General features: G+C 39.2%; 1 protein-coding gene across 1 annotated transcript in view; it reads left to right on the top strand.

Moving 5' to 3' along the window:
* The first annotated feature begins 1,822 nt into the window (after positions 1 to 1,822).
* LOC139376654 (patatin-like phospholipase domain-containing protein 2) overlaps positions 1,823 to 15,279 on the top strand; it is a 32,349-nt gene continuing 18,892 nt past the window's right edge. The window contains exons 1-3 of the mRNA XM_071119481.1: positions 1,823 to 2,409; positions 2,724 to 2,956; positions 7,224 to 7,289. Coding sequence (XP_070975582.1) covers positions 2,223 to 2,409; positions 2,724 to 2,956; positions 7,224 to 7,289 — 486 coding nt within the window. The 5' untranslated portion in view covers positions 1,823 to 2,222. The remainder of the gene's footprint in view (positions 2,410 to 2,723; positions 2,957 to 7,223; positions 7,290 to 15,279) is intronic.

Here is a 15,279-nt window from a genome sequence, read left to right as displayed (position 1 = left end):
CCCAATCAGAGGCAGCTGTCTATCGTTGTCTCTCTGATTGGGGATCATATATAAGTTGTGATTTTCCTTTTGGGTTTTGTTTTCTGTTTAGTGGTTTTTGCCTGACAGAACTGTGCGCTTTCGTTTTCACGTTTGTTATTTTGTTTGAGTGTTTTTTTTAATATTAAAATCATGAACACTTTCCACGCTGCGCCTTGGTCCACTCTTCATTCAACAAACGAGAGCCGTTACAGAGTGTGTGTGTGTGTGTGTGTGTGTGTGTGTCAGAGAAGTTTGGTTTCATAATATGATATATTCATAGTGTATACATATTATATCATTATAGAACATATTGATATTCTACTACTACTACCACACACACACACACACACACACACACACACACACACACACACACACACACACACACACACACACACACACACACACACACACACACACACACACACACACACACACACACACACACACACACACACACACACATACACACACACACACACACACACACACACACACACACACACACACACACACACACACACACACACACACACACACACACACACACACACACACACACACACACACACACACACACACACACACACACATACACACACACACACACACACACACACAGACACACACACACACACACACACAAACTTGAACAAATACATATGCCAGTCTGGGAGATGATTAATAAGGAGAAACAAACAGATGTTATGATATAATATGTTGTTATTCTTGGCAGGAATGTATTCCGTGAATGTCCTAAAATTATCCATTGGAGAATTGCAGCCACGTTACTTCATGATGTGGTAATGTTTTTCCAGGGTTTTTGACAGTTGTTCACAATTGTTTCACAAGATACAAATATCTTCCCTACACTCTGTTCTTTCCATGCCGTGAACAACACTTAAAATATTGAAAAAAAAGGGATATATACTGATGAATAAATCATGCAAATTGAGTTACCTGGACCCATATATAACAGATGTTATTGCACTATAAGTAAAGCACAATGCCGTTTTGGATTCTGGCAAAGGTGTCATGGAGGAAAGTTGAAATCAAACAACAGTCTTTCTGGTTTGTTGTTTATTTCATGTTTTTCTAGTGGTAGCAGACACTCTACACTGTATTGTTCGTTGTTGTTTGGAAGTAATAGAAAAAACGAAATGTAAACCAAAGGAAGCACAAAATAAGTGTATTATTTGCTTGATAAACACACAGTCCCATCAAAAGAACACTCGTTTTTATGTGGGCCAATGGCTATAAACAACAATATTATTGTCAATTGCGTCTTTAAACTATGTAAACACATTCCTACTGAGGTGGAATATATTTTTTTTGTCCCTAGAGGTCTTTGTTGACAATGTTTAAAAAAAATGTTTTTTAAATACATAATTTAACCTTTATTTATCTAGGCAAGTCAGTTAAAGAACACATTGTTATTTACAATGACGGTCTAGTCTATAACAGACAGTTTATTAGCTACACAGCAATTAGATTCCTGAGTATGACGAGAGTATGAATGTATTCTTGTCTCAATTTAAAATAAAATTATGTAAGTAATCTGTTGACCAATTTCATTCAAGAGTAAGAGAAGATATAGTCGAAATGCGACAGGGACAGGTGACAAACGGGGACACCGAAAAGCCCCTCTCAGAAAATCCAAGATATTCTGAGTGACGGCAGATAGAGGGTGAGGAGACCGTCACATGGAACTCAGCCACTGATAGAACGGGTGTTTCAGGGATACAGATTCTGATTGGACATTGCGATTAAACATCACGCCCTTCCTCCTCGCTGTGTACACAAATGCGACAGAGAAGAACGAAAGTGCCAGAGAGGGGACACAGCTTTCAATGACAGATGTTGAACAGTTTTCACCTGGATAAAGTGATTGTTTTTTGGACAAATACGTTACTATCGAACAACAGGCAATTGCCTTACAAAAATAATAAACGGTGTGAGGAAGGGAATGGTGAAGATGTCTTCAAGAACAGAAAGACAATCAACTTGTTGACAGTCAGTCAAGTGTTGAACTATATGAAAACAGACAGATCGCTCAGGGAACGACAAGGGGACAACAACTACCAATAGCTGAAATTTTTTCAAAGACTGTGTGGTATTACCAGCACTTTAGATAACTAGTTGTGAACTTTTGCAGAGCTTTCTGTCTTTTCAGTCGACTGTCTCTCAGATAGTGGCTAGCTATGTTTCCTCTAGATTCTACGTGGAACATTTCCTTTGCAGGTTGTGGTTTCTTGGGGATCTATCATATTGGTGTAGCGAGTTGTCTACTGGAACAGTGTCCTTTTCTAGTCCACAACGCCCGCCACATATACGGGGCATCGGCAGGGGCGCTCACCGCATCTGCGCTGGTCACCGGAGCGTGTTTAGGTAGGCAGTGCTGAACTTTACTCTAATTATTACATAATAATTTGACTGTGTGTGTGTGTGTGTGTGTGTCAGTTTCGTGCTTGTTTTTGCTGTCTGCCCTGTCTTTTTTCTTGTTGATTGTCTACTGTTACCCACCCTGTTCTGCTTGATGGCAACCTTGGGAAAATGATACACATTCATGTTTTTCCAGTTGCCAATAATAGAAACGCCCATTATGACGTCACGAAATAAAGTTACCATACACGCGCAGGTCTAATGATCTGTGACCTACTGTATAATAACAATATTCTGTCATCTTCTTGATTCCTCATCAGGTGAGGCAGGCGCCAACATCATTGATGTGGCTAAGGATGCCCGGAAGCGTTTCCTGGGTCCTATGCACCCGTCTTTCAACCTGGTCAAGATCATGCGTAACATGCTGTATAAAACCCTGCCACCCGATTCCCACCACAGAGCCACAGGGAGGCTGGGCATATCACTGACCAGGGTGACCGACGGAGAGAATGTCTTGGTGTCCCACTTCAACAGCAAGGAGGAGCTGGTGCAGGTGAGGGTCTCAAAACATGTTCTGATCGGAATAAATTACCATTGAGACACATAGGACTGGTTTCCCAGACACAGATTAAGCCTGATCCTGGACAAAAAAAAAACATTCTCCATGGAGATTCTATTCTATTGAATTAATCTCAGGTTAACCCAGAACAAACATTTTGCGTAATTTGTCAGATGGTTGATTAAGTTCTGGGTCCAGAAGAGATTGGAACCGGAACAAGGGAGCTCCACCCTCTCTCTTTGCAAGTCTAAATGTCCCCTCCCCTTCCAAACATCTAAAGAAGCTAACAGTTGCAAAATCGTGATTTTTCCAAAGCACCTGAACTAATGCTGCTTGTTATCTGACACATCCCGTTGTGTCATGACTAGGGCTGTTGTGGTGACCGTATTACCGCCACACCGGCGGTCACGAATCATGAAGGCAGTCAAATACCACGTTCACCTGTTTAGTCACTTTAATTAGGCTTCTTCAAGCTTTGATGCTGCTGATGGTCATTAGTATCCTGCCAAACTGGCTAACTGCCTGGTACTCAGCACTCTGTTGTCCCTCTAATCACTCTGACATCACTGCAAATGTAATCGTAAATCTAATCGAACATTTCATGAGAACCCATGAGCTCATGTTGCACAACATTTCTATAGGCTATGCAATTGCACGAGAAAACAGAGTGATGGCCTCTAATAAAAAGAGGAGGATCCCAACAGATACAGTACATGTTCTATATTTATTTCTCAACATTACTAATATGAAGCACATTGCTTCTCTTTACAACAGGAATATAGCCTACCTGGCTGGCATGAAAATGAACAATGGGAAAGCGTCCTCCATTCTCTATGTACAATGGGGAAAAAAAGTATTTAGTCAGCCACCAATTGTGCAAGTTTTCCCACTTAAAAAGCTGAGAGAGGCCTGTAATTTTCATCATATGTACACTTCAACTATGACAGACAAAATTAGAAAAAAAATCCAGAAAATCACATTGTAGGATTTTTAATGAATTTATTTGCAAATTATGGTGGAAAATAGGTATTTGGTCAATAACAATCTCAGAACAACAGCAAAGGACCTTGTGAAGATGCTGGAGGCCACAGGTACAAACGTATCTATATCCACATTAAAACGAGTCCTATATCTACATAACCTGAAAGGCCGCTCAGCAAGGAAGAAGCCACTGCTCCAAAACCGCCATAAAAAAGTCAGACTACGGTTTGCACAAGATCGTACTTTTTGGAGAAATGTCCTCTGGTCTGATGAAACAGAAATAGAACTGTTTGGCCATAATGACCATCGTTATGTTTGGAGGAAAAAGTGGGAGGCTTCCAAGCCGAAGAATACCATCCCAACGGTGAAGCACGGGGGTGGCAGCATCATGTTGTGGGGGTGCTTTGCTGCAGGAGGGACTGGTGCACTTCACAAAATAGATGGCATCATGAGGCTGGAAAATTATGTGGATATATTGAAGCAACATCTCAAGACATCAGTCAGGAATGCTACCAAATACTATTTGAGTGTATGTAAACTTCTGAATCACTGGGCATGAGATGAAAGAAATAAAAGCTGAAATAAATCATTCTCTCTACTATTATTCTGACATTTCACATGATTAAAATAAATAAAGGGAATCCTAACTGACCTAAGACAGGGAATTTTTACTAGGATTACATGTCAGGAATTGTGAGAAAAAAAATGAGTTTAAATATATTTTGCTTAAACTGTATATTATTTAGTATATGTAAAGACAAGATTAAATCAAGAATAGTCTGATGGGAGATAATATTAGCCCATCACTTGTGAATTATATATTATCACTTGTGAAGGATGCCCAGCAAAAGAAACAATGCCTTTTTTTGTTGCTACTTGGTTCAAATCATAGTCGCACACCTCATGAAGCCTAACCCATAGGTCTATATGTTTTAATAAGGTTAGTATCACACCTCATGAAGCCTAACCCATAGGTCTATACGTTTTAATAAGGTTAGTATCACACACCATGAAGCCTAACCCATAGGCCTATACGTTTTAATAAGGTTAGTATCACACCTCATGAAGCCTAACCCATAGGCCTATACGTTTTAATAAGGTTAGTATCACACCTCATGAAGCCTAACCCATAGGCCTATATGTTTTAATAAGGTTAGTATCACACCTCATGAAGCCTAACCCACAGACCTATATGTTTTAATAAGGTTAGTATCACAACTAAAGTAGCCAAATAACGTATTACATTTAAGAACAATAATCTGCTTTACAACGGAGTGTAGAGCCTAATTTGGCAAACATTTTTTTTATTTTAATTTTTAATTTAAACTTTTTTAAAATATTGTTTCACGTTTAGGGGAAGATAATGTGAGGTCAATCGCATCCCACCACTGTCCCAGAATATGTTTGGAATATTTATTTCTCGCACAGAATTGAATAGGTCCACTTTTGTCCTATTGGTGATAGTAGATTGACATAGACTAATACATCTTCGATATGTGCTACGGAATCGGATAAGGACGCGCGCGGTTGTAGCCTGTCAGAAAGACCCAATCACATGACGGAGAGCCGCGTTACTGACGCTTTGGATTGCAAAACACTCAAATGGAGAAGGCCACAACACAGCTCCCCAGGCCACAAAAGGCATGTTTTTTTAGGGGGCATTGCGGCCACAAAGGGGATGCCACCGTGATATTCGATGCATTATCAAGGGTTTGTCAAATTGTGAATGAGTGACTATTGGAGTGTGCACAGCCTGCGCAAAAAAAACTAAGCAGAGCTCACGCCTTTCAAGCGACTTTTTTTTTCTAATTATCATTAGAGTCTCATCGTGCAGCCTTACAATGTATTAAACATCAAAACATATAGGCCCATGTTTGTAGAACAACTAAAGTTACATAAATAACTCTAAATGAAGCATATAGCAGTACCTATTTCTCTCGTAACCGCTTCGACACAGAATAGCCGCAGCTGCACAATCCCTCAAATCGTTTGGAGAAAATATTAAGATTTTATTCAGCTTTGTTCAATTGTATTCTTCATAATATAAATAATAATATAAAATAATGCCATCGAATTCTACGCAAATGTTGTCTGCTAAATGAACTGGTGTAGCCCACAGCCATATGGCCAGATCAGCCAGATCAGGACCTAACAGACAACTCAGAGTGTGCTATTCTGTTCTGTTAGGCGACATTTTCTATTATCATGCTTCTTTAGACCGGTCTAAAATAAATAATGGGTTTATTGTGAAGGTGTAGGCTATATTACATGGATTTATTATACTTTTTAAAGTGGCTTTTAGTCTATGTCTGTCTGTGGAGTCCAGGAGATGCTAAATGTGTTTATGTTAATTAACGGTCAACTACCGTGACACTGACCAGTTATTTGCTTCACAATCACCGGCTGATGAAATTTCGTGACCGCCACTAGTCAGGACAGTTCTATGGTAACTTCTTTGTCAGTCTGTCTGAGACATTACTATTGGAAGGGATTTTTTTTAGTCCAGACTAGCTTTAACTTCTGTTTGGGAAAGCGGCCAATAGAGAGCTCGTTTTGAGACTGGCACGAAACATCTCATATTCATAATGCTAAGTGCAGGTGAGAGTTTTGAAACATTGACTTGCTGTGAATTGAAGCTGATTTGCATTAAATACTTAGAAATGTAGGTAACTAACATTTCTAACTGTTATTGAGACAGACACAGATCATTAAACATCTCATAGCCATATAACCCAGATATCGATACCAACACTCCGACTGACTCATTGATCCTAATGCACGTGAGTGTCTCAAGTCCTCACCTAGAGCCAAAGTATCTTCTGAACTGAAACCAGTAGGCATTAAATACTGAGACGTTCCATTACGATGTCACCGATCGAGACATTGACACACAAGACCAGGAAATTGTGCCACAAACACACACACACACACACACACACACACACACACACACACATACACACACACACACACACACACACACACACACGCAGGCACGCACACACACACACACACACACACACGCAGGCACGCACACACACACACACACACACACACACGTTTTCATTTGTGTTGTGATGTTGTCTAAATAATAATGTGCGTACGTGTGTGTGTGTGTGTGTGTGTGTGTGCGTGCCTGCGTGTGTGTGTCCTAGACTCATAATAACATGTTGTGTTCTGATCTAGGCCTGTGTCTGTTCTGATCTAGGCCTGTGTCTGTTCTGATCTAGGCCTGTGTCTGTGTCCTAGACTCATAATAACATGTTGTGTTCTGATCTAGGCCTGTGTCTGCAGTGCCTACATCCCTGTGTACTGTGGACTGATCCCCCCGACACTGCAGGGTGTGGTGAGTACAACTCCCTTCTTATTGGTTGTCACTATCTGGCCAATGTGCAAGCCCGAAGTTTTACAATTTCTCTTCTTAGAATCTGATGTTTAAACCCTAACACTAACCACACTGCGAACCTTATGCCTACATTTGAACCTTTAAATTAAGACCAGAAAAGTGTATTTTATTATTTTGATGTTTACGATATAGCCCATTCTGATTTTCCATCTTGGCCATATAGTGGGAACTCTTCTTATCATTTATCAAGTGGGATTCTACACAACACAAACATACGGAGCACCATTTCAAAACAGATACTTTTCTGTTTCCAGGTGCAAAACATGAGTTTTGAGAAAGCACAGCTGTTGTCAGTAGTGACCGTTTTAGAACAGATGTGATCGTTTTCAAAATTAATTGTTGGCTCTCCCCTCTCCTTGACTCTTATTGGTCAAGCTCTCCCTATTCCTCACTGTGATTGGTCAAGCTCAAAGTTCGTCCAGCCTATTGACCTTTAATCCCGTTCCCTGACTATGGTTTCCTTGTATTGTTGTTGTCCTTCTTCCTTGGCTCAGGGAGAGCCAGTTCTCTACCCTCCTGCTCTCGCTGAACCCTCCCTGTCTGTCTCTTCTCCTCCTCTACCCTCCCTCTCCTGTCTGTCTCTTCTCCTCCTCTACCCTCTCCTGTCTGTCTCTTCTCCTCCTCTACCCTCTCCTGTCTGTCTCTTCTCCTCCTCTATCCTCTCCTGTCTGTCTCTTATCCTCTATCCTCTCCTGTATGTCTCTTCTCCTCTACCCTCTCCTGTCTGTCTCTTCTCCTCCTCTACCCCTCCCTCTCCTGTCTGTCTCTTCTCCTCCTCTATCCTCTCCTGTCTCTCTTCTCCTCCTCTATCCTCTCCTGTCTGTCTCTTCTCCTCCTCTACCCTCTCCTGTCTGTCTCTTCTCCTCCTCTATCCTCTCCTGTCTGTTTCTTCTCCTCCTCTACCCTCTCCTGTCTCTCTTCTCCTCTATCCTCCCCTGTCTGTCTCTTCTCCTCCTCTACCCTCTCCTGTCTGTCTCTTCTCCTCCTCTATGCTCTCCTGTCTGTCTCTTCTCCTCCTCTATCCTCTCCTGTCTGTCTCTTCTCCTCCTCTACCCTCTCCTGTCTGTCTCTTCTCCTCCTCTATCCTCTCCTGTCTGTCTCTTCTCCTCCTCTACCCTCTCCTGTCTGTCTCTTCTCCTCCTCTATCCTCTCCTGGCTGTCTCTTCTCCTCCTCTCTCCTCTCCTGTCTGTCTCTTCTCCTCCTCTATCCTCTCATGTCTGTCTCTTCTCCTCCTCTATCCTCTCCTGTCTGTCTCTTCTCCTCTTCTATCCTCTCATGTCTGTCTCTTCTCCTCCTCTATCCTCTCCTGTCTGTCTCTTCTCCTCCTCTATCCTCTCCTGTCTCTCTTCTCCTCCTCTATCCTCTCCTGTCTGTCTCTTCTCCTCCTCTACCCTCTCCTGTCTGTCTCTTCTCCTCCTCTATCCTCTCCTGTCTGTCTCTTCTCCTCCTCTATCCTCTCCTGTCTGTCTCTTCTCCTCCTCTACCCTCTCCTGTCTGTCTCTTCTCCTCCTCTATCCTCTCCTGTCTGTCTCTTCTCCTCCTCTACCCTCTCCTGTCTGCCTCTTCTCCTCTATCCTCCCCTGTCTGTCTCTTCTCCTCCTCTATCCTCTCCTGTCTCCCTTCTCCTCCTCTATCCTCTCCTGTCTGTCTCTTCTCCTCCTCTATCCTCTCCTGTATGTCTCTTCTCCTCCTCTATCCTCTCCTGTCTGTCTCTTCTCCTCCTCTCTCCTCTCCTGTCTGTCTCTTCTCCTCCTCTCTCCTCTCCTGTCTGTCTCTTATCCTCCTCTATCCTCTCATGTCTGTCTCTTCTCCTCCTCTCTCCTCTCCTGTCTGTCTCTTCTCCTCCTCTATCCTCTCCTGTCTGTCTCTTCTCCTCCTCTCTCCTCTCCTGTCTGTCTCTTCTCCTCCTCTACCCTCTCCTGTCTGTCTCTTATCCTCCCCTACCCCTCCCTCTTTCTCTCTTGGTGCCTCTTGCTCTATTTCTGTAATGTTAGCTTTCTTTCCATGTGTTCTGACTCTTGAATGACGTGACATGTGACTTGGCTTTGACTATACAGCTCAATCATTGTCAATTTAGACTAAAGTCATAAAGGCACAGTTCCACACCGTAATGTTTTGGCCAGAACCCTAGCTAACTTTCTAACAAGGATTAGATTACATTTGACATCAGTGTTTCTCTTTGGCCTTTGGGAAGTGTTAGTGTGTGTGTGTGTGTGTGTGTGTGTGTGTGTGTGTGTGTGTGTGTGTGTGTGTGCGTGTGCGTGTGCGTGTGTGTGAACTCCGGGCCTGAGCACCAATGTGACAGTGCCAGATTTATGAGTGTGTTGGCAGAGGTCTCAAGGTTGTCCTCTGCTGGCCTCGTGCTGGCGGGACACTGGGCCCGACGTCACTATAGACACTATCAATTGACATCACATCACATGCCTCCCACAAGCACTTTTACCAAATACACTCTAGTATGTTGTTACCATATACACTCTAGTATGTTGTTACTGTTACCATATACACTCTAGTATGTTGTTACCATATACACTCTAGTATGGTGTTACTGTTACCATATACACTCTAGTATGTTGTTACCATATACACTATAGTATGGTGTTACTGTTACCATATACACTCTAGTATGGTGTTACTGTTACCATATACACTCTAGTATGTTGTTACCATATACACTCTAGTATGTTGTTACCATATACACTCTAGTATGGTGTTACTGTTACCATATACACTCTAGTATGTTGTTACCATATACACTCTAGTATGTTGTTACTGTTACCATATACAGTCTAGTATGTTGTTACCGTATACACTCTATTATGTTGTTACTGTTACCATATACACTCTAGTATGTTGTTACTGTTACCATATACACTCTAGTATGTTGTTACCATATACACTCTAGTATGTTGTTACTGTTACCATATACAGTCTAGTATGTTGTTACCGTATACACTCTATTATGTTGTTACTGTTACCATATACACTCTAGTATGTTGTTACCATATACACTCTAGTATGGTGTTACCATATATAATCTAGTATGGTGTTACCGTATACACTCTATTATGTTGTTACTGTTACCATATACACTCTAGTATGTTGTTACCATATACACTCTAGTATGGTGTTACCATATATACTCTAGTATGGTGTTACCATATATACTCTAGTATGGTGTTACTTTTACCATATACACTCTAGTATGGTGTTACCATATATACTCTAGTATGGTGTTACTTTTACCATATACACTCTAGTATGGTGTTACCATATACACTCTAGTATGTTGTTACCATATACACTCTAGTATGTTGTTACCATATACACTCTAGTATGGTGTTACTGTTACCATATACACTCTAGTATGGTGTTACTGTTACCATATACACTCTAGTATGTTGTTACCATATACACTCTAGTATGTTGTTACCATATACACACTAGTATGGTGTTACTGTTACCATATACACTCTAGTATGTTGTTACCATATACACTCTAGTATGTTGTTACCACATACACTCTAGTATGTTGTTACCATATACACTCTAGTATGTTGTTACTGTTACCATATACACTCTAGTATGTTGTTACCATATACACTCTAGTATGTTGTTACCATAAACACTCTAGTATGGTGTTACTGTTACCATATACACTCTAGTATGTTGTTACCATATACACTCTAGTATGTTGTTACCATATACACTCTAGTATGTTGTTATCATATACACTCTAGTATGTTGTTACCATATACACTCTAGTATGTTGTTACTGTTACCATATACACTCTAGTATGTTGTTACCATATACACTCTAGTATGGTGGTACTGTTACCATATACACTCTAGTATGCTGTTACCATATACACTCTAGTATGTTGTTACCATATACACTCTAGTATGGTGTTACTGTTACCATATACACTCTAGTATGGTGTTACTGTTACCATAAACACTCTAGTATGGTGTTACTGTTACCATATACACTCTAGTATGTTGTTACCATATACACTCTAGTATGTTGTTACCATACACACTCTAGTATGTTGTTACCATATACACTCTAGTATGTTGTTACCATATACACTCTAGTATGTTGTTACCATATACACTCTAGTATGTTGTTACCATATACACTATAGCATGGTGTTACCATATACACTCGAGTATGTTGTTACCATATACACTCTAGTATGGTGTTACTGTTACCATATACACTCTAGTATGTTGTTACCATATACACTCTAGTATGGTGTTAGCATATACACTCTAGTATGGTGTTACTGTTACCATATACACTCTAGTATGTTGTTACCATATACACTCTAGTATGTTGTTACCATATACACTCTAGTATGTTGTTACCATATACACTCTAGTATGTTGTTACCATATACACTCTAGTATGGTGTTAGCATATACACTCTAGTATGGTGTTACTGTTACCATATACACTCTAGTATGCTGTTACCATATACACTCTAGTATGTTGTTACCATATACACTCTAGTATGGTGTTACTGTTACCATATACACTCTAGTATGGTGTTACTGTTACCATAAACACTCTAGTATGGTGTTACTGTTACCATATACACTCTAGTATGTTGTTACCATATACACTCTAGTATGTTGTTACCATATACACTCTAGTATGTTGTTACCATATACACTCTAGTATGTTGTTACCATATACACTCTAGTATGTTGTTACCATATACACTCTAGTATGTTGTTACCATATACACTATAGTATGGTGTTACCATATACACTCTAGTATGTTGTTACCATATACACTCTAGTATGGTGTTACTGTTACCATATACACTCTAGTATGTTGTTACCATATACACTCTAGTATGGTGTTAGCATATACACTCTAGTATGGTGTTACTGTTACCATATACACTCTAGTATGTTGTTACCATATACACTCTAGTATGTTGTTACCATATACACTCTAGTATGTTGTTACCATATACACTCTAGTATGTTGTTACCATATACACTCTAGTATGTTGTTACCATATACACTCTAGTATGTTGTTACCATATACACTCTAGTATGTTGTTACCATATACACTCTAGTATGGTGTTACCATATACACTCTAGTATGGTGTTACCATATACACTCTAGTATGGTGTTACTTTTACCATATACACTCTAGTATGTTGTTACCATATACACTCTAGTATGTTGTTACCATATACACTCTAGTATGTTGTTACTGTTACCATATACACTCTAGTATGCTGTTACCATATACACTCTAGTATGGTGTTACTGTTACCATATACACTCTAGTATGTTGTTACCATATACACTCTAGTATGTTGTTACCATATACACTCTAGTATGTTGTTACCATAAACACTCTAGTATGGTGTTACTGTTACCATATACACTCTAGTATGGTGTTACCATATACACTCTAGTATTTTGTTACTGTTACCATATACACTCTAGTATGTTGTTACCATATACACTCTAGTATGTTGTTACCATATACACTCTAGTATGTTTTTACCATATACACTCTAGTATGTTGTTACCATATACACTCTAGTATGTTGTTACCATATACACTCTGGTATGTTGTTACCACATACACTCTAGTATGTTGTTACCATATACACTCTAGTATGTTGTTACCATATACACTCTAGTATGGTGTTACTTTTACCATATACACTCTAGTATGTTGTTACCATATACACTCTAGTATGTTGTTACTATATACACTCTAGTATGTTGTTACTGTTACCATATACACTCTAGTATGTTGTTTCCATATACACTCTAGTATGGTGTTACTGTTACCATATACACTCTAGTATGTTGCTACCATATACACTCTAGTATGGTGTTACTGTTACCATATACACTCTAGTATGTTGTTACCATATACACTCTAGTATGTTGTTACCATATACACTCTAGTATGGTGGTACTGTTACCATATACACTCTAGTATGCTGTTACCATATACACTCTAGTATGGTGTTACCATATACACTCTAGTATGTTGTTACCATATGCACTCTAGTATGGTGTTACTGTTACCATATACACTCTAGTGTGGTGTTACTGTTACCATATACACTCTAGTATGGTGTTACCATATACACTCTAGTATGGTGTTACTGTTACCATATACACTCTAGTATGCTGTTACCATATACACTCTAGTATGGTGTTACCATATACACTCTAGTATGGTGTTACTGTTAGCATATACACTCTAGTATGGTGTTACTGTTACCATATACACTCTAGTATGTTGTTACCATATACACTCTAGTATGTTGTTACCATATACACTCTAGTATGTTGTTACCATATACACTCTAGTATGTTGTTACCATATACACTCTAGTATGGTGTTACCATATACACTCTAGTATGGTGTTACCATATACACTCTAGTATGGTGTTACCATATACACTCTAGTATGGTGTTACCATATACACTCTAGTATGTTGTTACTGTTACCATATACACTCTAGTATGTTGTTACTGTTACCATATACACTCTAGTATGCTGTTACCATATACACTATAGTATGGTGTTACTGTTACCATATACACTCTAGTATGGTGTTACCATATACACTCTAGTATGTTGTTACCATATACACTCTAGTATGGTGTTACCATATACACTCTAGTATGGTGTTACTGTTACCATATACACTCTAGTATGTTGTTACCATATACACTCTAGTATGGTGTTACCATATACACTCTAGTATGGTGTTACCATATACATTCTAGTATGTTGTTACCATATACACTCTAGTATGTTGTTACCATATACACTCTAGTATGGTGTTACCATATACACTCTAGTATGTTGTTACCATATACACTCTAGTATGTTGTTACCATATACACTATAGTATGGTGTTACTGTTACCATATACACTCTAGTATGTTGTTACCATATACAGTCTAGTATGTTGTTACCATATACACTCTAGTATGTTGTTACCATATACACTCTAGTATGGTGTTACCATATACACTCTAGTATGTTGTTACCATATACACTCTAGTATGGTGTTACCATATACACTCTAGTATGTTGTTACCATATACACTCTAGTATGGTGTTACCATATACACTCTAGTATGGTGTTACTGTTACCAAAGACACTCTAGTATGTTGTTACTGTTACCATATACACTCTAGTATGTTGTTACTGTTACCATATACACTCTAGTATGTTGTTACTGTTACCATATACACTCTAGTATGGTGTTACTGTTACCATATACACTCTAGTATGGTGTTAGCATATACACTCTAGTATGGTGTTACTGTTACCATATACACTCTAGTATGTTGTTACCATATACACTCTAGTATGTTGTTACCATATGCACTCTAGTATGTTGTTACCATATACACTCTAGTATGTTGTTACCATATACACTCTAGTATGGTGTTACCATATACACTCTAGTATGGTGTTACCATATAAATCAAATCAAATCAAATCAAATTTTATTTGTCACATACACATGGTCAGCAGATGTTAATGCGAGTGTAGCGAAATGCTTGTGCTTCTAGTTCCGACAATGCAGTAATAACAAGTAATCTAACTAACAATTCCAAAACTACTGTCTTATACACAGTGTAAGGGGATAAAGAATATGTACATAAGGATATATGAATGAGTGATGGTACAGAGCAGCATAGGCAAGATACAGTAGATGGTATCGAGTACAGTATATGCATATGAGATGAGTATGTAAACAAAGTGGCATAGTTAAAGTGGCTAGTGATACATGTATTACATAAGGATACAGTCGATGATATAGAGTACAGTATATACGTATGCATATGAGATGAATAATGTAGGGTAAGTAACATTATATAAGGTAGCATTGTTTAAAGTGGCTAGTGATATATTTACAT

This window comes from Oncorhynchus clarkii, chromosome 2, assembly GCF_045791955.1.
Source record: "Oncorhynchus clarkii lewisi isolate Uvic-CL-2024 chromosome 2, UVic_Ocla_1.0, whole genome shotgun sequence".
Classification (NCBI taxonomy): Eukaryota; Metazoa; Chordata; class Actinopteri; order Salmoniformes; family Salmonidae; genus Oncorhynchus; species Oncorhynchus clarkii.
Note: the sequence above shows the minus strand (reverse complement) of the source record. Positions and strands in the feature narration are given on the sequence as shown.